Here is a 19,104-nt window from a genome sequence, read left to right on the forward strand (position 1 = left end):
CATGTCGGATTCACTTGCTCTCCACCTCGCTCATTAAGTCACTTCCCATTCCTTTCCTCTTCATCTCCCTTTCTATACACAACAACTCTCTACTTCTGCAAAAGCTACAAAAGACCGCGATCATGAATGCTCTTATGGCCTGTTTTTCTTGTGCGGGAGCACGCAAGAGGGCCGATACCATGTCTGAAAAGCAGGCGCTTATCCCCAACATGAACGCACAGCTTGGAGACTCGGATGCCGAAAACGAGAAGCTTCTTCAAACAATCCTCGCAGAAGCCCGTTCAGCCGATTCCTTTGACGCCGCCTTCCATTCTCGCATCGCAGACCACTTGAACGAACCCGGCGTTCACGCACTCTCCAGCGGCTGGAAGGAGCGTTTCGCTGAATCCATCCTACGAGGAGTTGAGTCCATCATCGAGGCCGAGCACAAGATGGGCATTGCCATGGGCCATGCCTACAACAGGTCTCACAGCAGCTACAGAGTCTTTGAAAAGGAACATCCCGTCTTGGGCGGCATAGTCAAGACTGCATTCGCCATCATCGCAATTGGCATCCTCGCCGAGATGCTGCCCTGGGTTCTGGAGTGGCTCGGCTTCAGGCTCCTCGCCTCTGCTGGGTTCTCAGAGGTTGGACCAGTCATGGGTATGTACTAAGCACATCATGAAAGAGACCGCCATGTTGACGAAGATTCGCAGGGTCTTTCGCCGCTAGTTGGATGTCGATGATTGCCAAGAGGTGCGGCAACGTCCCCGCACGCTCCATGTACTCGCACCTGCAGCGCATGGGTATGGTCTGGAGATATAAGCCCATTGTCAAGGCTTGAAGCTTCCAGAACACACTAGGAGCCGGATCGACACTCTTATCCCCGTCGAATACCCAGTGCTCCCTTGTTGTTTGAATTTCGGCTTGCTTTCAGCATCCTGCTTGTACTGGTTGCAGTCGTCGGGGCTTCGTCTTTGTCTCCTGCTTAAAGTACAGGAACCGGTGTGCACAGGGCTTTTATCATTCTCACTGTTTGTGGCACCTTGATAATGGAATTGAATTCATGTTCTCGATCACCAGCTAATGCTCAAGTGACATGTTCCGGGGGGCAAGGGCGCATCGAGTTAGACATCATTTGGCCGTCGACTCATCTTCAACTACAACAGAGACACAAAATGTACTCCGTGCCAGCCCCTCGAATAAGCTAAGAAGCAAGCCTATTGACTAACAGCCCGTCCAGTTCTTATTGATGAAACCCCGCTGCTGTTTGGAGAGGTGCGAGGACTGTATGTAAAAAGACCAGTACTAGAAAGTAGACCCCCATGATCGACATCCACGATCAACAAGCCTCCAAGATACCTCGCCACTTCCGAGCTCAGCGCGAACTCCGAGAATCCTCCCCATGCCAACTCTTCCAAGGTCCGAAGACGCAGTGGAGTTGTCACAGCTACCCCGCGTGTCGGCTATTACCCGTCGTTCTCCAACTCCAAGTACTTAAGCTTCGATATCCTGGCTCGAGCTCTCACTGCCAAGAAGATCATCTGTTCTGGATAACTCTGACCCTCCAGTCTTCGAAAAAAAAAAAAAAAAATCACTATGCCGCTGCCAACATCTTCCGTGTTCGCGCCGCCATCCGCGGATGTGTTCAAGTTCGCCTCGCGCCGCAGTGTCGTGCACTCCACGCAAGGCGTCGTGGCTTGTACGCAGCCCCTTGCAGCACAATGCGGTCTCGATGTTCTTCGGAAGGGCGGAAACGCGGCTGTGAGTTCCACTGTGCAATATGAAACCTGTTCACTGCTGACGGAATCAGGACGCTGCGGTGGCTGTTGGTATGTGATTTTAATGTGTGAGTGGCGTCGATCCGCGCACATGGCTAATGTGTAAATTGTAATAGCTGCCGGCATGAACGTCACGGAGCCATGCTCAACCGGGATCGGAGGTGACATGTTCATCCTCTACTACGATGCCGAGAAGAAGACGGTGTCTGCCATGAACGGCTCTGGTCGTTCGGGGAACAAGTGCACCTTGTCCACGGTCCGCCAGTCACTCGGCATCAAAGATGGCGAGTCGGGCAAGATCCCCATGGGGAGTGTGCACGCAGTCACCGTGCCTGGTGCCGCGGCCGGTTGGGTCGACACCGTCGAGCGCTTTGGCAACGGGAAACTGAGCCTCAAGGAGATCCTGGCGCCAGCCATCAAAATGGCTGAGGACGGTTTCCCCGTATCGGAGACGACGGCCTACGCGTGGGGCGTGCAAGAGCGCTTGCTGCGCAAAGCGTCTCCCAACTTTGCTGAAATGCTCAAGAAGGACCCCTCGGTGGAGGAAGGCTTCCGAGCCCCGAGGGCGGGTGACATCAAGAAGAACCCAGATATGGCCAGAACCTTTCGCGCACTGGCCGACGAGGGCAAGAAGGGCTTCTACACAGGGCGAGTCGCTGAGGAGCTGATCAAGGTTGTCAAAGACCTTGGCGGACATCTCGAGCTAGAAGACTTACAACACCACATGGAGGCAGGTAGCGAACCCGTGGACCCAATCTCTCTCAAGTTCAACGGACAAGGCCTTGGGGACAAGGGCATCGAGCTGTGGGAGCATCCCCCCAACGGCCAGGGGATCGTGGCGCTGATGGCGCTCGGTATCATCCAGGAGCTCGAGAAACAGGGCAAGATTCCCACATTCAAGCCAGAAGACTTCAATTCGCCGCAGTGGTTGCACGCCATCATCGAGGCTCTGCGCCTGGGCTTCACCGACGCAAGCTGGTACGTCACCGACCCCAACGTGAAGAACGTTCCCGTCAAGGGTCTCCTGGATCCAGAATATCTCGCCGAGCGCGCAAAACTCTTCGACCCAAGCAAAGCTTCCGATCCCATGGAACCAGGCAAGCCCTCGCCCGCCCTCCAAAGCTCAGACACGGTCTACTTTGCCGTCACCGACGCCCAGGGGAATGCTGCCTCTTTTATCAACTCCAACTATGCTGGATTCGGGACAGGCATCATCCCGAAAGGATGCGGCTTCACCCTCCAGAACCGCGGCGCCAATTTCTCCCTGGATGAGAAACACCCCAACGTACTCGAGCCGCGCAAGCGTCCTTACCACACAATCATCCCTGCGATGGCGACGAATGTGTCCGACGGGTCTTTACACTCCGTGTTTGGTGTGATGGGAGGCTTCATGCAACCACAAGGACACGTCCAGGTACTGTTGGGCCAAGCACTCGGAGGCCTCAACCCCCAGCAAGCTCTCGATGCACCAAGGGTGTGCATCGGCGCTGGTATGCCCGAGCATGGTGACGTGTTGGACTGGACTGTCAACGTCGAGGACGGCATGCCGCAGGAGACCATTGACGGGCTGAAGAAGCTAGGACACAAGATCAGTGTTGCGCGTGGGAACGAAAGGTACATGTTCGGTCGGGGCCAGATCATACGCTGGACTGTGGACGAGGTGGAAGGCACAGGCGTATGGTCGGGCGGTAGCGACATGCGAGGAGACGGAGGGGCGTATCCGCTGTAGGGATAGTCGACAAGAGTCCGTACATGTATCGTATTATAGTACATTATTGTACACCGTATAATGTCGCCTCTTTCCATGCATATCCACTGTCCATCTACTCTGTCTTCTCCTCCTTGCCCTCTTCCACCACGAGCTTCTTCTCCTCAAACAGCTTGGCCAGATCTCCATTCTGGTGCATGCTGACGAGGATGTCGCAACCACCAACGAACTCCTTCTCGACGTACAGCTGGGGTATCGTTGGCCAGTCGGAGTACTCCTTGATGCCGCTCCTCAGCTCGGCATCCTCGAGGACGTTGAAAGCGGCGAAACGTGTGGGATCGACGCCCTGGAGGCCGAGAATCTGAATGACGGCGCGCGAGAAGCCGCACGCGGGCGTCTCGGGGGTGCCCTTCATGAAGAGGACCACGGGTGCCGACGCAACGGCCTTGTCGATGGCTGTGCGTGTCTCGGCAGAGAGGAAACGGATCTGAAGGCTCTGTCGCGGGATGGCCAGGCGAGGCGCGGAGAAAGCGGCACTGGGGGCGCCCCTGAAGGCGGTTCGAAGACCCTGGCGCTGTTAGTATTAGGACGCGACATGGAGAGAGTGAGACGTACTGCTGTGGCTGTTCGGGCAAACATGGCTGTGGTGTTGATGGGTTCGAGAGGAAAGTTTGGTGATGCAATTCCGAGCCATGATGCCTGGCTCGGTAACAAACTGAGACCCGCTTTTGAGCGCTGACCAATCGCAAGCTTGGTAATCACGGCCGATGACGGGCCAGTGTTAAGGTAAGGTACCTTACCTTTCCTAAATAATAATTCATGAGCCTTCTAGCCATGATTTATGTTTTAAACCTTACATTGAGCAACGCGTGAGATCCGGGTAAAAATGGCAGCCCACGAACCCATCGAGGCGCAATCGCCTGCTCACGAAGTTGCCCTGTCACGATCTGATGGCAAGAAACATCTTCTCCTCGCGGCATCCGGCTCTGTCGCAACCATCAAAATCGCACCCATCATCAAAGCGCTGGGCTCGCAACCCAATCTCTCCATCCGCCTTGTGCTCACCAACTCTGCTGCCAGCTTTCTCGATGGCCAGGCGGCTGAGCAGCCTTCCCTGGCCGAAATTGCACGATATCCCAATGTCGATGGGGTCTACAAGGATGCGGCGGAGTGGTCACCCTCGTGGACCCGAGGAGCGCCGATCCTGCATATAGAACTGAGGCGCTGGGCCGATCTCATGGTCATCGCACCTCTGAGCGCCAACACCATGGCGAAACTTGTCAACGGCATGTGCGACAACCTGCTGCTGTCTGTCGCCCGCGCCTGGGATGCCACGGGTCTCATTGACGGGCGTCGCAAGAAGATCCTCGTTGCGCCCGCGATGAACTCGGCCATGTTCCATCATCCCGTCACCAAGAGACAGATCAAGGTCATGGATGAGGACTGGGGCGGCGCCGACGGGTGGATGGAGGTGCTCCATCCGATATCGAGGGGCATGGCGTGCGGTGACTCGGGAGACGGCGCCATGGTACTCTTTGACGACATTGTACGAAAGATTGAGAAGGAAATGGGCCTCAATAAGTCAAAGGAGTGAACTCATCAAGTCTACTACAACTTATTCCATTCGCACCTGCCATCGCTGCAGCGAGATTGAGGGGGTGGTATGATTCTCCCGCACGGAGTCGACTTGAGGGAAGGAACGCCATACCCGTGCTTGCCTTCCTAGGAGGCCTTCGACAGACACAGGCTGCAGCCAGAAATCTCTGCCCGCTTTCTCTTTCACATTTCCATCACGGCTACAACGCAGAGACAGATGCCACCTACGCTCACGAGGATCACCACCATGCCGCCCAAGCGCAAACATGCCAAGCTACAGCGATCGTCCAGCCCAACTCGTCTACCACCTGGGAATGGCGTTGGCTTTCGCGCCCGTCTTCGCAGCATCGTCCATTCCGAGGCATCACCAGCTTCTGATTCCGCGTGCGATGTCACTACTCTACCCTTGACGGTTGAGCAGCAGTTCCGTATGCATTTGCTCTGGGACTCGTGCTCCCCATCGACCAAAGAAGATGTCTCCGACAAAGCAGCAGACAAGGACGCTGATCAAATCGCAGCGCTTATGGGTAAGTGTAGCACAGCACAGCACGGGATCTGTTCTGACCTGTCAGATGCGTTCACGCGAGCTGGTTCCGCCCTCCACGCCACTGCCTTTGCGCGTCTGGCCCAACATCGAGAATCTTTTGACAAGCAGGTTGCTGGCCTGACGGAGGACTCGAACAGAGCGCTTGAGGATAACGAAAGACTATATGCCGGCAACATCGCCGTCCCATTCAAGTTCACACTGTTTGAATCACAGAACTTCCCTTCCGACATTGTTCTGGCACACTTGTCAAGTCTCGCTCATGAAGTCCACCAGGCAGAGAAGGATGTGCGCAAGCTTGCCGCAGAGTGGGATGAGTGCATCAAGGCCGAAGAAAACATTTGGCGCGAGCTGGGCAATGACGGGAACGAGAGATCATGTCACGCGCGCCCCGACGAATCCTTGTCGCCCGCAGAAAAGGATGCGTATGAGAAGGAGGCGAAAGCCATAGTCGAGTCGGGCTGCCAGAAGATCGACGACCTGGAAACAGAGTGCAAGAACAGATGTCAGGCTCTGCTGCAACAAGCATTCCAAAAGAGTTTGATGGAAATGGACTGAAGTATATTTGTCTAGCCTCTTCTTGTTCTGTTTCTACCGAAAAATCTATGACAAACCATGTTACTCCTTTTCCGGGATCACAACGCCCCATTCATGCTGTGTCCGCCCGTACATGATATCACCCAGCCACGTCTTGACCTTGTTGGTGATTTCGCCCGGTGCTCCTTCACGTCCCATGGGGATGTTGACGTCTTGTCCTCGGTGGTGGATCTGCGAGATGGCGCAGACAAAGTAGGCCGTGCCCGCAGCGAAGGCCTCCAGAATGCGACCCTCTGCGTCAGCTTCCAGCACCTCGTCGATGGAGTACTTCCTCTCTGTCACCTCAATCTCGCCAGCCAGCTTCTCCCTCACGATTTCCAGGCAGCTTCGTCGAGTCACGCCATCCAGGATCAACTTGTCGTCGAGTGGTGCCGTGATGAGCTCCTTCTTGCCGTCCTTCCTCTTCCACACGACAAAGAAGTTACTGGCGCCCGCCTCCGTGCACTCGCCGTTGGGGCCGTAGAGCCACAAGATCTGGTGAAACCCCCTCAGGCGCGCATCTTGTGTCGCCATGAGACTCGGGCCGTAGTTGGCGCCCACCTTGGCGTAGCCGAATCCACCAACCCAGGCGCGGACCATATCCTCTGGCGAGGTGTGAAGACGGAGACCACCCTCGGGTGTGTCGAGGCGGGGCATAAAGGTGACCATGATGTACATCATGGCGGCCTTGGGCGCTTGCACGCCAAGCTGGCCATCGGTGCCGATGAGCGTGGGACGGATGTAGAGGTACGATCCAGGCTTGTCCTTGGGCAGCCACTTGGGACCATCCACAGACAGAAGCGCCATCATGAGCTTGACGACCTCCTCGGGCTCAAACACGGGCAGCGAGATGCGCGCCGCACTCATCCTGAATCTCTGTGCGTTGCGGTCCGGGCGGAAGATCCTCAGCTTGCCGTCGTAGCCCCGGTACACCTTGAGGCCCTCGAAGCACTCGGTCGCGTAGTGCAGACAGCTCGCCGTAGGCAGCAAGCTCAGTGGTCCATAGGGCTTCAACTCAGGAGCCGCCCAGCCTTTGCTGAGAGACCAGGTAGCCGTGACCATGTGGTCTGTGCAAACAGTTTCGAGGCCTGCATTCGCTTCCTTCTCAGTAGGCACGCTGCGAGGATTGCTGGTCAAGGTGGTGATGAGTTGTGAGGCGTCGAGAGCCTTTGGAGAATCAGCAGGGGCTGTTGAGATGGATGTCTTCTCCTGGACGGCCGAGGCGGTCAGGTCGACGTCTTGAACGGCAGAGGGAGCCATTGTGCCGGGTGAGTGAAGATTGGTCGACAGACGATGGATGGTGTTTTAGTTTAGAAAGGAAGGGAAGAATCTCAAGGAGATGTATGTGACAAAGAGCAAATGTCGACTGGAATGACAAGACTTATGACTACTGAGCCGCCGCTAAAAGGTTGGCTGGCTCCACACCTCGGATCGAAGCATCCAGGTGACTCGTCAACATACAATGGCCACCATTTGCTCAGAAGATTCTTTTTGTCCTACATTTGCATCGTGTGATAATTATCATATTGTACCACAAGTGTCGGCCGACTCCGTGTCATCGAGTATCTCAATGTGGCTATTCAATCGCAGTATGCCTAAATTTCTGTCCAAGTATATAGTCGCTCGGTGAGTCAAGGCGACTTGGTGGGGGCGGCGTTGCCCGTTATCGTCGTCACATCGGCGTGAAATCGGGGCACATGGCTTTTGCAAGGCACAATCAGCGTAACGTGCATTCAGGTCACCCGGTATCGTCATTTTGTGGCTGATCTCGCAGCAGTAGTACTACGTACGTGCAGAATCTTCATGTCCCAGCAGGGATGATCAGTCTGATTGATAAGAAGACCAGGAAAAGAATGCGAAAAGAACTCGCCCCTCCATAAATAGTTAGACCGCGGTTAGCCGAGGCTTCCCGAGTCCCGCCTCAACTATCTCCAGATTCTGGAGAGATGACCTAGTCAGTTACTGAGAATTTGCTCACAATGCTGCAAGATCTATTCGTGATCGTAGGTCTACGTAGCCCAAGGCCTCGCTCACAATCAATTGGCTGCTGCCAATCGCTCAGCCTCTTTCTTCCTCTGCTCCTCTTCCAGAACCTCTCTCTCCCTGACCTGGGCCTCCAACCCAGCCTTGACACCCTTCTTCCGCTGCCGTGCCTCGTACATCTCCTTGTTCTTCATGATCCGCTCCACAATCTCCCCGGCGTTCACGTGCTGGAAAGCGTGGGAGCCAATCTCCTCGTAGATGCCCATTTCCTTGGGCGCCTTGTACGGGTCGTAGGTGAGCGGCATGTAGGCAGTCGGGCCATGGTAGACGGCGACAGGCGTCCCAGCGGGCAGGCTCTCGAGGTAGGCTCGTGAAGGGCTGGCAGGTGCGCCAAAGACGACGGCGTGAATGTACTGCCGAGTCGAGATTAGCCACGTTCAGAAGCACGGAGCGATTCTCTTACCTTGCACTGCAAGACACAGAGTCCTCTCTCAAAGATGTTCATGATGGGGTAGTTAACTCCCTTCCACTCGTTGATGACACTGTCCTCGTGAATGCCCACCACGATGTACGATGGCGGCCCTCCCTTGGAAAGCTCCTCCTCTTTGAGAGCGACCTGTCTCAGGAACTCGATGTGTCCGCTGGAGAAGAGATCGAATCCTCCATCAACGTAGACAATCCTTTGCCCCGGCTGGACAGGTTTCCCTTGTATCCCCTTGACCTGGCTGAACTTGCCTGGTCCACTGCCCTCCAACGTGGCCTGCTCCGTCGAGCGCCAAAACCACACGGCCACCCCTGGTGCCAACGCCGTCTCGTCGGATGCGTAGCACTTTATCCTGCTGTGCATGCTGTCTCCCAGTTCCATCCGCCCCTCCGCCGAGCCGTCACCCTCAGTCCCTGCCAGAAGATCTTCCATGTTCTTTATAAAGTGGCTTTTTGTACACAACAGCATCCGCCCCACGAGATCAGTCGTGGAGATCCCTGGACTGCGCTTGACAACCTTGAAACGCCCGGCTTCCTTGACAAAACGATAGCAGTCGTTCCCGTCCGAGTCGGACGTGATATCGTCACCGTGCACGACGTAGCGGCAGCCGTAGTGGGAGATGAAGGGAAGGGAGGTGACGTAGGGCGCGTATGGGATGGACTTGGTCACCCAGCGGCAGGCGTCGGTGGCAGCAACACTACTCTTGTCAGCGTGTCTGTCAATGAGAACACCTCTCTCGGTGACGGTACCGCTCGTCAAGGTTCATCACTGTGGGACCCTTGTTCGCGAGGATGGCTTCGTCCGAATGCACACCAGCGTAGAGCTCGCTGCACTGCTGTCTCGCTTGGAAGATGGCACCTGCGTGTCCTGTCTGGGGTCAGTAACCTCTGTATTGAGACCAATAGGGGACCCTACCGTGGTGGAAGAAGTCAAAGCAGCCATCAACCCACATGCGGCCGTCGAGGAGCTCTGGCTCAGGGTCGCCTTGGACCTGGCCTTCGAGAGGATGTGTCGTCATGTTCGCGGTTTGAGCGGGAGTGTGCGATCAATGTGCGCCCAAAAACAGTGAGAAGAGGCAAATCGCACAACGGACAAGGAATAGACGCTTTTATATGTGATTGTTCATGATGTGAAGGAAGAAACATGAAGCTTGCGCAGCATCTACTCAGGGGACCTCCAGTCCAGTGACGCGGGGCACGTTGCGTTGCGCCAGAAAGGACATGGACCCCGCCGGCGCGCGGAGTAAAAGCGGGTCTCTGACATTAGGCTGCTGGAGCATTAATTCGGAGAAAAAGGTCATCTCATCAAACATCTTCTTCAAATGATCTCTTAGTTTCTAACATATGTCCTCCACGACTCTCTACACCGCAATACCAGCCGAGTTCTTCTGCCTGGGCTCGCCCGCCGCCTCAAAGATCCCATTGCCCAACCTGACCAGGCCCTGCGCAGCGCTCTGCCCCGGTGCGACCCATGTGACATTGTGTCCGAGCTCCTTGAGGAAGGCAACGGTCGAGTTATCGTAAGGGTATTCGAAGCTCGTCTCGGGCGGGGACAGCTGATCGTGCAGTCGCGGCTTGGCCAGGGCATCCTCGACGTTCAGGCCATAGTCAATCACGTTGATGATGTTCTGGACGGTAGAGGTGATGATGCGGCTGCCACCAGCGGCACCGATGACGTAGTAGAGCTCGCCTCCGGGCGCCTCGACGATGACAGGGGTGATACTGGACAGCGGACGCTTGCCTGGGCGGACAAAGTTGGAGGGCGAGGGCAGGTAGCCAAAGGCGTTCCGGGTGTCGGGGATGCTAAAGTCGTTCATCTCGTTGTTCATAATCACGCCCGTCTCGGGGACGACGAGTCGCGAGCCGAAAAGGAGGTTGACCGTCGTGGTGAGGGACACGGCGAAACCCGCCGCATCGGCCGTCACAATGTGCGACGTGCCAGGCGTCTCGATGGACTCAAGACCAGCCGGGTTGTAATATTCGATGCCAAATGTCTCCGTGTCGGAGATCTTGCCGCGGATCTCCTCTGCTGCCTCAGCAGACAGCATGTCCTCGATGAACTCGGGCAGCCCATCGACAAATGACGGGTCACCAAGCTCAGCACGTTGCCCGTATGCGAATCGCAAGGCCTCGTTGAGCCGCTGAGTCGAGATGTTCTTGTTCTCCAGGAGGCCAAAGTCGTCGTACCCATCGAGGATGTTCAGCGCGCTCAAAGCCACCGCGCCAGACGACGGTGCGGTAATTGTGGTGAGCTTGTGCCCTCGGTACATGATCGACACTGGGTCTCGCACTGCAATGGTATAGTTGGCCAAGTCCTCCAGGGTCATGATGCCGCCAGCCGCCTGCAATGCCTGGACTGTGGCGTTGGCAATGGGGCCGTTGTAGAACACATCAGCTCCGTATTTGGCAATATCCTCCAACGTGTTGGCATAGCGCTTCCTGGTGATGGTCTCGCCCAGCTCCACGAGCTTGCCACGGGGCGCAAAGTCGAGCGCCCACGCAGGATCCTCGACCAGAAATTCGTTATCAGACGTCTTTCCGAAATACGCAACAAGATCCTCGTTCACCTCGAACCCTTCTCTCGCCAGGTCAATGGCCGGCTGAAGGGTGTCTCCCCAAGGCAGAGCGCCATATCTGGTGTGAATGTACTCCAGCCCTCGAAGCTCGCCTGGCACACCACTCGCCAAGCCCCCCATACGACTGGCCGGCTCATTGTCCTTGTACATGTCTTCTGTGGACGCGGCGGGAGCAGTCTCCCTAAAGTCCACAGTCTCATAGGAGCCGTTGGGAGTGCGCAGGGTGAGGAAGCCACCGCCACCGATGCCGGAATGGTACATGCCCATCGTCCCAACGCAAAAGGTCGTCGCAACGAGCGCGTCGACAGCATTGCCGCCCTCTTGCAGGATGTTGGTGCCAATCTGGGAGCAGACATCGATCTCAGAGGCCACCGCGCCAATGCGAGGCTCGCTGCTAGAGCAATTGGTTGGTGCAGCAGCCGCCGCAGGCAGAAGCGTTAGGAGTGGAAGCATGGCTATTCGATGGGATCTTGGACGGTAACGCAGAACATGCAATCAACCACAAGATCACGGCTTCAGAGAAGGAGGAGGAGGAGGACTGCCTCCAAGAGAATGCCGCATGCCCGAGTATATCGATCCTCGCTGGACGCAGGAACACGCCTGATAAGACCCATGCTTTCAGCTCATGTTGCCATAACAGCACTTCGCACACAAAAGTTCCTTTCCCCCTTGTTGATCACCAACTTACCCCGCGGAAGGATCATGGTGCTTATCTACTAGTGTAGGGCCCGCGACGTCACTGCCGAGACGTTCTTGTGGGGTATTTGGAGTACAGTGATAGCTTCACTTGCTGCGAATGTCTGGGCATAACGTAAATTGGTACGTAAAAGGGCGCGCCCTGCTCAGCTGACCATATCTCTGCCCCTCATTCCAGGTTCACTAACCCATCCAGCGTTTTGTTCCTCTCTGCGTCTGTGGTGTGTCCGAGTGTCGGCAGAGGTCGGTGGGGATTTGGTGGAGTCTGAGAGGTCTCATTATCAGTACTCCGTACCCTGGGAACCGAATCGACTCCAAGGCTTGTTGTTCTATGCAACCCCACCCCAACATCTTGAAGCACTCATCTCCCAAACGTCAACAGTGTCTGCCTGTTTGGGTGTGGCCCGGCAAGAGGTTGAAGAATGTTAAGAGGTTGTTGTCGGGGTCGAAGACGCTGAACATGCGCATACCCATGACCTCGCTGGTCGTCATGTGTACGTGGAACCGCACTATGCCCTCAAAGCACAGCGTGTAGTAGTATAGCTCGAGGTCAACAGGTGACAGTCCAATCATCACGGACGCTGGCACCGTCAAGGGCGGGAAGCGCTCGGAGAACAGGATGCGCACAGATCCACAGGTGAGGATAAGGGGGGCCGGAAGTCTGCCAAAGTCCTAGTCGTTGTATTCCGCCACACGGTAGTCAAAGTTGTGGAACCGCATGTAGTGGATGTAGAACCGAGCTGTTCGCTCGCGATCCTCCACGTTCAGACATGGCATGACGCGATGGCAAGCCGCGAGCGGATCATAGTGGGGATGTACTGCGAAATGGTGTTGCCAGAAGTTCATCTCTTCGGGGCCGGTGCTTTGTACTACTTCGCGGAGAGGGTCCATTCTGTCGGGGTGATGACTCGGATAGACAAAGGTGGAATTGATATAAAATCGCGAGTGATGGGAATGATTTAGAGGCGACAGACCACGACGCTGGGGTAGACGATGTCTCTCTATCAATAAACAATAAAAGTGAAACTGTGAACCGGAGCCATTCAAAGTACCATCAGTTCCCGCGGACATCAATCACGTCAATTTAAGTTTACCTGAGCTATAGTGTTGTTCCTTCCGTACCTACCAGCGATCAACTTCTGTGATATAGGGTAGGTCAACCCATATGTGAAGTCGGTATCCGTACTCCGTAACAGACCCAGCGACGCACTTCAACTTGCGGTCCATCCCTGATCACAAACCATGACGATACCTCTAATAGTCAATTACTTGGCCAAATTACGACTTGGTCGACCTCACCATTGATCTGCGTCATGCCACCGTCTGCGCCATGGATATGCAGAACATGTCTACGCGCTTTGCGCCAGCCTCTGACCAGACAATTCGTCCGCCAGGCCACCACAGCTGCTGGTAAAGTTTCTTGACCAACGTGCGCCTACAAGAAAGCCACTGACAATTCGACAAAAGGCGATAGCAAGTTGGCACCTGCGCTGCTCACCCGGGCGCAGAACCTGTCCGCCGAATACGAAAACCTCCAGAGCACCCTCGAAAAGTCCTTCTCCCAGGCTGCTGCGAAACGCGCCGGCGAAATATCCTCCGTCGCAGGCGCCCTCGCCGCCTACAACAACTCGCGATCGTCCATTGACGACCTCACCTCCCTTCTCGCCGATCCAGACTCGGACGCTGAACTCGCAAGCATAGCCCGCGATGAATTGGCCACTGAGGAGGAGAAGCTGGTCATGCTGGAGAAGGAATTGGGCAGAAGCCTGGCCCCCAAGGACCAGTTCGACGAACTTCCATGCATGATCGAGTTCCGGCCCGGTCCTGGCGGAACCGAGTCGCGGTACTTTACGGATACCCTGTTCAACATGTACCAGTCTCTCTGTCAGCGCCGCGGTATGCGCACCAACGTGCTGAAGTACGAGTCGGCCGACTCAGCGGGCGACAACAAATCGGCCGAGGGAGAGTTGCCACTACAAGAAGCGGTGCTGGAGATTCTTGATCCGGGGGCGTACGGGCAGTTCCGCACCGAAGCTGGCATGCACCGCGTCCAGCGCGTCCCCTCGACCGAAGCAAAGGGACGGGTGCACACGTCGGTTGCCGCGCTGTGGGTGCTGCCGCTGTTCCCGGAAACAGGGGCTGGCAGCAGCATCGATCCCGACGACCCTGAGAGCGAGTTTTACGTTGACCAGTCCGAGGTCAAGGTCGAAACCATGCGCGCTAGGGGAGCGGGCGGGCAGCACGTCAACAAGACGGAATCCGCCATTCGGATCACACACATCCCCACCGGTGAATCAGTGTCGATGCAAGACCACCGCTCGCAGGGACGGAACAGGCAGGAGGCATGGAAGATTCTGCGCTCACGTATCGCGGACAAGCGCCGGGAGCAGCGCGAGGCGGAAGCTGCCCAGCTCAGAGACAGCGTCCTCACCGTCAATCAGATCCACCGAGGCGAGAAGATCCGGACGTACAATTACAACCAGGACCGGTGCACGGACCACCGCGCTGGCTTCGACACGAACAACCTGAGAGATGTGCTGGAGGGCGGGGAGAGTCTAGACAAGGTCATGGCGGCGAGCCGCGAGTGGATGCTGCAGCGAGACATTGAGATGCTGACACTCGAGGAAGAGGCGAAGCAGAAGAAGCAGCAAAAGAAGTGAGCTGCTGTGTATTCATCCGTTATATGCATAACCCATCCCATGTACCAATATCTAGATGCCATATAGACTGTATCATAAAAAAAGAGAACGCCTCATGATGATGCCTAAACTCCCCAGCCCGTCAAAAGATTCCCTACCGGCATGGCTTCGTTACATCAATCCACCCAGGACCACTTTCCCAACACTCGCAACCTCGGCCTTGATGTTGGCCCGGCTACTCTCCTCAAACTCCTTCACAACACCCGCAACAAGGATCTTCCTCACGCGCGTGTCCGCCTTTGCAAACTGTTCCATAACAGCTGGCGTACACCCGCTCATGGTGGGCACCAACATGAGTACCCTGTTGTACACGTCGCTCAGCGCATCGCACAGCGTGGCAAACGTCTCAAAGTAATCCGGCTCAAAGGGGAGCGACGGCGTCAGCAGATATGTGTACTCCTCGCCGGGCAGCAGGTCGGACTCGGACGCCGCAAAGTTCATGACGCTCGGCGCGGGCGCAGAGGGGAGGCTGCCCGATGTCAAGGGGTACGACGACGAATCCTCCTCGGCCGCCGATGTCGAGCGTCGTGATTTCCCGCCTGGACGACGAAACATGGTGGGCAGCCTGGCGCGCGAGATGGCGGACGCGGAGGAATCGTTTCGTAGCTGCTGAAAGGACTCGAATTCGTTGAGCAGCCCCGTCAACGCCCTCAGGAACTCGACAGGGGTGCTCGAGTACAAGTCGGCCAGCACCGGCAGCGAGAGGCCCAGCAGTAGGTAATTCGTCGCTCGCCTCGCCAGCTTGCGCTGGTCAAACACCCGGTGGAGATCTGACTTGTCCATGAGATATGCGTTGAACCAGTAACACCGCCCGGCGTGTGCTTTCCGCAGGTAGTCCATTGTCGCCATTCGTTTTCGAATCGTGTCTTGCATGTGCTTGTACCCGGCGCCGGTCCCTTCACTCCCTTGCCAGAACCCCCCGCCGCCACCGATGGGTGTTGGGGGAGGGGGCATGCTGGCACCTGTCGCTGTCCTGGAGAGCATCTTGACGTGGTCGGGCGGTGAGGCCACGCTCCGAAAGGGGTCTTCGATCTCGGCGCGAGGCGTGAGCTTGGCTGCGCTGGGGATCGCGTACTCGGGGAGCGCTGGAGGCGCTGTGGCGTCGGTGATGAAGGGCGCGGAGGAGGAGGAGGAGACGTCGGTGGTGTTGGAGCTGCCGCGCCGGCGGGCAGCATTGGTAAAGGACGTTGCTTTTCGGGAGAAGGACGACTTGCGATCCTTGTCTTTGACGGCGGGCTGGGGGAGGGCGTTGATGGTCGCGGAAATGTCGCCTTCGCGCGTGGTCGGTCGCGACGAGGGAAGACTGTCCAGGTTCAGGGTGAGTGGTTGGCGCTGCATGGTGCTTGGCAGCTGTCGACACCGTCGGTCGGCAGGTATTATTAAATAATGTCTCTGATATTACCGTCTCTGGATGGGGGAGGATGCCATCTAATTTACCGCCTGCCCGCTTACGCTCCATGTGGCTGCAGGGTGGGCAGGACGCAAGCGCAGGGGAAGTGGATACTAACCGACCATCCAATCACGTATTGACGCGGCGCCGACTTGTGTCTGTTCCAGGGTAAGTCAATTATTCTTGAGAGAAATCGATATTATCTCGCGCTCCATTCACTTCTTGTCACGTTTGTTTTCAACCCCTTTTCAAAATCAAAACCTCGCTGGTAGTGCCCGACCGCTTGGACAACATGCCCACGTAATGGGCTCCCTCTTTGACCCCCGCCCACCCCGTACGAACAGCCATAGGGAACTTCCTGTCACAAGGCACGCAGCGCACAGCCCATACTATTCATGTCTATCCTTATTTGAACATGATTCTGTAGCTTGAGCATCCTTGCGTTCCGCGACTGTCATGTGCTCAGCCTCGTACCAGATATTGAGAACTGACTTGGCTTCAATCTGCGCTCATGTCATGCTGGATACCCATTCCGCCACTCCGTGAATAACACTTGTAATCAATCAGGAGGCCCGGCATTGATATCACCGCCAGGTCGGGGCAGTACCCACCGAATACGAGACTTGTCTGCTTGGCGCACGCCAAGCCATCCTCACCCCGACGCGGCATTGCCATCACTGCCGAGGAGTGGACACAACTCGCCCCGGCATTTGTCCCTTTCACGTAATTAACGGGACTCCGTGGACGATCCCCAGCCCCGGCACAGGTCTTGACTGTCGTCATACCCAGTAACACGAGGCAGGGTGGGAATGATCGCCTCTCCAGAGTCCAAACACCGCCGTCCTTGATTCTTCGAGGGACTCGGAACTTTCAGCACGGCCCAGCCGGATCGGCAGCAATGAGGCTATGTATGGTAACAACGTATTGTGTATACGTACCAAGTATGCGTACGTCAAAGGGTCTCCAGCGGCAGATGTGGTCTTGAATTGGGTATAAAAGGTCAAGCTACCTCTCGATGTCCTGACTTGAAGCAGCAACCAACCAAGCCTTTCTTCTCAACATCAAGACACCTGACCACCAACAACACCACTAAAACCAACACCACCTTCACCATGCAGCTCATCAACCTCATCCCCTTCCTCACCCTCGCGGCTGCCGCGCCCAAGGCCACTTCTACTCCTCCCAACCCCGACTCCTACGAGAACGTGGACATTGCCGACTTCACCGTCCGCAAGGAGCAGGCTGCTGGCCAAGACACCCCTACTGCCATCAACTCCGTCTCCTTCAAGCTCTCCGGCGACGATGCCACCGACCTGGCCTGCTCGGCTTCCAACCCAGACTTCCCCAGCGAGGTCATCACCTGCGGCGACAGCAAGTACCGCTTCGTCCTGCAGCCTGGCTCGGACGACGCCGAGTTCGGTCTGACTCTCTACCACGAGTTGGGTCCTGCGTAAGTACAGCTGGCACAGCCTCGACGACATTATACTAACATTTCGCGAACAGTGTCGGTTTCTGGGGTGAGGGCAACGTGCCCACATACTGCCGCGCCGGAGGCAACGGTCCCGATGACTTTGTCTGCCAGCAGGTTGCCGCGACCACTTTCGTGATCGCGCAGTAGAGGTGCACCTTCTTTTCATGGCTACAGATATAGACCGTTTTTAATACAAATTGTACATTAGATCCCATGTTCTGGGTAACTGGGAGCAACAATGACCGTTGATTAGTGAAAGTGTCGTGGCTCGCCCAATCAGTGATGCTATTCTAATGCCTATGATTACAGCTGCAACGCCTCTTGATCATTCTCCCGAGTACCCATCTCCACGTGAGATCCTCGCTGATCCATCGTACCGCCTTGTCCCATCAAGTCGCTGCCATTGCTCGCTGGGTCCGGCATCAAAGGCTCTCCAGCCATGTATCGCCTCAATAGCTTCCACAGTAGCGGCATCAGACTGACCAAGCCCATGGTCAGCGGGATCAGCTGCCCCGTTGAGCTAACCCCGTACACATCAGAGACGCCGTTCCAGATCAACAGCAACTCGATGCCGGCGACAGACACAACAAAGGCGACAAAGGCACAGAGAAAGGCCATGAGCTGCTCTTTTCCACTCGTGCCACGGAAGATCTTGGGCATCCAGGTGTCAGGTATGAGATAAGTGACCAGGGCGATGAGGATGATTGGCAGGAAGACGATGCTAGCGAAGACCGCGCCGATCATGTCGTACGTCTTTTCCGAGAACCACTGTTTTGTCGACGTTCGGAATATCCAAGTAACCAGGCGGAACAGGAGAGTCGCAAGCGAAACCGCCGTCATTAGCGCGCTGATGACCACGATACCTGTGCGGTCTTGGATCCGGACGAGGAAGAAGAGCGATGTCCCGCACGGAGTCGCGGCGAAGACCGTCTCGAAACCTCTGAGCAGGCACACCCAGAACCAAGCAGCGTAGCCAAGCATGCACATTTCGACCAGCGTGGACCCTGACTGGAAGCCGTGCATGCCTTGCGGATTGTCAAGATTGAGTTGAAAGGTGGTCGCTCGCTTCAGACCTGACACAACGGGCACCTCCCTGATACCGGCATCGTCAATCTCCTGCGCGGTATGCGTGATGGACGCGAGGGCCTGGGTCATGAAGGCCGTCCACAGCAGGACAATAATCTCTACAGTGTATGTGCACGTACGGCCAAACGTCAAGACGAGGATGGCCATCATCAGCGCGGAGCTGAACGTGATCAGGGCCGTCATGAGAGAGCGCTCCTCTGAGGGCAAAAGGTAGACCACCAAGAAAACACTGAACCACTGGAGGTAGACGCCCAGCCGGATCCCCAGCCCATAAGCGTCCTCGTTCCCGACAAATCCACATCCGCTCTCGCGCGCTTTGCACTGGTCCGCATCAAAGTGGTTCTTTTGCGCGACGAACACAAGGGCCAGGACGAGGGGGAGCGCGAGGAAGGCGGCGAACCCCCGATGGACGCACATGATGTAGACTTTATGCACCCTGCGTGTCCAGCGAGAGACGGCGACTTTGGCCTGTGCTGTTCGCGGGCCATCTCTTGCGTTGGCAGGCGCATCGCTGCCCTGAGCGTGGTCTTCGTTGA

General features: G+C 56.4%; 12 protein-coding genes across 12 annotated transcripts; 5 read left to right on the forward strand and 7 right to left on the reverse strand.

The window, feature by feature from the left end:
- Positions 1-122: 122 nt before the first annotated feature.
- On the forward strand, positions 123-3,723 carry F5Z01DRAFT_699431 (nucleophile aminohydrolase; the record flags this gene model as incomplete). The annotated part of the gene is made up of 6 exons (XM_046266382.1): positions 123-642; positions 696-785; positions 1,362-1,438; positions 1,482-1,525; positions 1,551-1,747; positions 1,877-3,723. The coding sequence occupies 6 exons, from the start codon at positions 123-125 to the stop codon at positions 3,487-3,489; spliced, it is 2,541 nt and encodes an 846-aa protein (XP_046119571.1). The 3' UTR covers positions 3,490-3,723.
- Positions 3,584-4,107, reverse strand: F5Z01DRAFT_635273 (thioredoxin-like protein; the record flags this gene model as incomplete). The annotated part of the gene is made up of 2 exons (XM_046262136.1): positions 3,584-4,042; positions 4,084-4,107. The coding sequence occupies 2 exons, from the start codon at positions 4,105-4,107 to the stop codon at positions 3,584-3,586; spliced, it is 483 nt and encodes a 160-aa protein (XP_046119572.1).
- Positions 4,108-4,354: 247 nt separating this feature from the next.
- F5Z01DRAFT_635274 (flavoprotein) lies at positions 4,355-5,062 on the forward strand (the record flags this gene model as incomplete). The annotated part of the gene is made up of 1 exon (XM_046262137.1): positions 4,355-5,062. One exon carries the CDS (start codon positions 4,355-4,357, stop codon positions 5,060-5,062), a length of 708 nt encoding a protein of 235 aa, XP_046119573.1.
- Positions 5,063-5,311: 249 nt separating this feature from the next.
- On the forward strand, positions 5,312-6,166 carry F5Z01DRAFT_672954 (uncharacterized protein; the record flags this gene model as incomplete). Its single annotated transcript, XM_046264876.1, has 2 exons — positions 5,312-5,591; positions 5,637-6,166. The coding sequence occupies 2 exons, from the start codon at positions 5,312-5,314 to the stop codon at positions 6,164-6,166; spliced, it is 810 nt and encodes a 269-aa protein (XP_046119574.1).
- A 30-nt stretch (positions 6,167-6,196) lies between these two features.
- On the reverse strand, positions 6,197-7,575 carry F5Z01DRAFT_550371 (aminotransferase). The gene has a single exon (XM_046260619.1). The coding sequence runs from the start codon at positions 7,442-7,444 to the stop codon at positions 6,227-6,229; it is 1,218 nt and encodes a 405-aa protein (XP_046119575.1). The 5' UTR covers positions 7,445-7,575; the 3' UTR covers positions 6,197-6,226.
- A 645-nt stretch (positions 7,576-8,220) lies between these two features.
- F5Z01DRAFT_620082 (uncharacterized protein) lies at positions 8,221-9,669 on the reverse strand (the record flags this gene model as incomplete). The annotated part of the gene is made up of 4 exons (XM_046261125.1): positions 8,221-8,580; positions 8,631-9,348; positions 9,401-9,518; positions 9,567-9,669. The coding sequence occupies 4 exons, from the start codon at positions 9,667-9,669 to the stop codon at positions 8,221-8,223; spliced, it is 1,299 nt and encodes a 432-aa protein (XP_046119576.1).
- A 276-nt stretch (positions 9,670-9,945) lies between these two features.
- F5Z01DRAFT_550668 (gamma-glutamyltranspeptidase) lies at positions 9,946-11,892 on the reverse strand. Its single transcript, XM_046260623.1, has one exon. It carries the CDS (start codon positions 11,677-11,679, stop codon positions 10,012-10,014), a length of 1,668 nt encoding a protein of 555 aa, XP_046119577.1. The 5' UTR covers positions 11,680-11,892; the 3' UTR covers positions 9,946-10,011.
- Positions 11,893-12,297: 405 nt separating this feature from the next.
- F5Z01DRAFT_672958 (uncharacterized protein) lies at positions 12,298-12,813 on the reverse strand (the record flags this gene model as incomplete). Its single annotated transcript, XM_046264877.1, has 2 exons — positions 12,298-12,583; positions 12,638-12,813. 2 exons carry the CDS (start codon positions 12,811-12,813, stop codon positions 12,298-12,300), a joined length of 462 nt encoding a protein of 153 aa, XP_046119578.1.
- A 229-nt stretch (positions 12,814-13,042) lies between these two features.
- Positions 13,043-14,582, forward strand: F5Z01DRAFT_735596 (uncharacterized protein; the record flags this gene model as incomplete). Its single annotated transcript, XM_046266773.1, has 2 exons — positions 13,043-13,332; positions 13,390-14,582. Exons 1-2 carry the CDS (start codon positions 13,236-13,238, stop codon positions 14,580-14,582), a joined length of 1,290 nt encoding a protein of 429 aa, XP_046119579.1. The 5' UTR covers positions 13,043-13,235.
- Positions 14,583-14,657: 75 nt separating this feature from the next.
- F5Z01DRAFT_550775 (uncharacterized protein) lies at positions 14,658-16,253 on the reverse strand. The gene has a single exon (XM_046260626.1). It carries the CDS (start codon positions 15,957-15,959, stop codon positions 14,733-14,735), a length of 1,227 nt encoding a protein of 408 aa, XP_046119580.1. The 5' UTR covers positions 15,960-16,253; the 3' UTR covers positions 14,658-14,732.
- A 662-nt stretch (positions 16,254-16,915) lies between these two features.
- On the forward strand, positions 16,916-17,707 carry F5Z01DRAFT_550652 (uncharacterized protein). The gene is made up of 3 exons (XM_046260622.1): positions 16,916-16,958; positions 17,046-17,461; positions 17,515-17,707. The coding sequence occupies exons 2-3, from the start codon at positions 17,124-17,126 to the stop codon at positions 17,627-17,629; spliced, it is 453 nt and encodes a 150-aa protein (XP_046119581.1). The 5' UTR covers positions 16,916-16,958; positions 17,046-17,123; the 3' UTR covers positions 17,630-17,707.
- Positions 17,708-17,785: 78 nt separating this feature from the next.
- Positions 17,786-18,985, reverse strand: F5Z01DRAFT_635282 (uncharacterized protein; the record flags this gene model as incomplete). The annotated part of the gene is made up of 1 exon (XM_046262138.1): positions 17,786-18,985. The coding sequence occupies one exon, from the start codon at positions 18,983-18,985 to the stop codon at positions 17,786-17,788; it is 1,200 nt and encodes a 399-aa protein (XP_046119582.1).
- Between the last annotated feature and the right edge of the window lie 119 nt (positions 18,986-19,104).

The sequence above is a fragment of the Emericellopsis atlantica genome, assembly GCF_019669845.1.
Source record: "Emericellopsis atlantica unplaced genomic scaffold F5Z01scaffold_9, whole genome shotgun sequence".
NCBI classification, from domain to species: domain Eukaryota; kingdom Fungi; phylum Ascomycota; class Sordariomycetes; order Hypocreales; family Bionectriaceae; genus Emericellopsis; species Emericellopsis atlantica.

What these genes read in the sequence shown, in the direction of transcription:
- F5Z01DRAFT_550775 (XM_046260626.1), bottom strand. Translation starts at nt 15,959, where the DNA reads ATGCAGCGCCAACCACTCACCCTGAACCTGGACAGTCTTCCCTCGTCG.
- F5Z01DRAFT_550652 (XM_046260622.1), top strand. Translation starts at nt 17,124, where the DNA reads ATGCAGCTCATCAACCTCATCCCCTTCCTCACCCTCGCGGCTGCCGCG. An exon ending in TACCACGAGTTGGGTCCTGC is followed by an intron (nt 17,462 to 17,514) that starts GTAAGTACAGCT and finishes TTTCGCGAACAG; the next exon opens with TGTCGGTTTCTGGGGTGAGG.
- F5Z01DRAFT_550371 (XM_046260619.1), bottom strand. Translation starts at nt 7,444, where the DNA reads ATGGCTCCCTCTGCCGTTCAAGACGTCGACCTGACCGCCTCGGCCGTC.
- F5Z01DRAFT_550668 (XM_046260623.1), bottom strand. Translation starts at nt 11,679, where the DNA reads ATGCTTCCACTCCTAACGCTTCTGCCTGCGGCGGCTGCTGCACCAACC.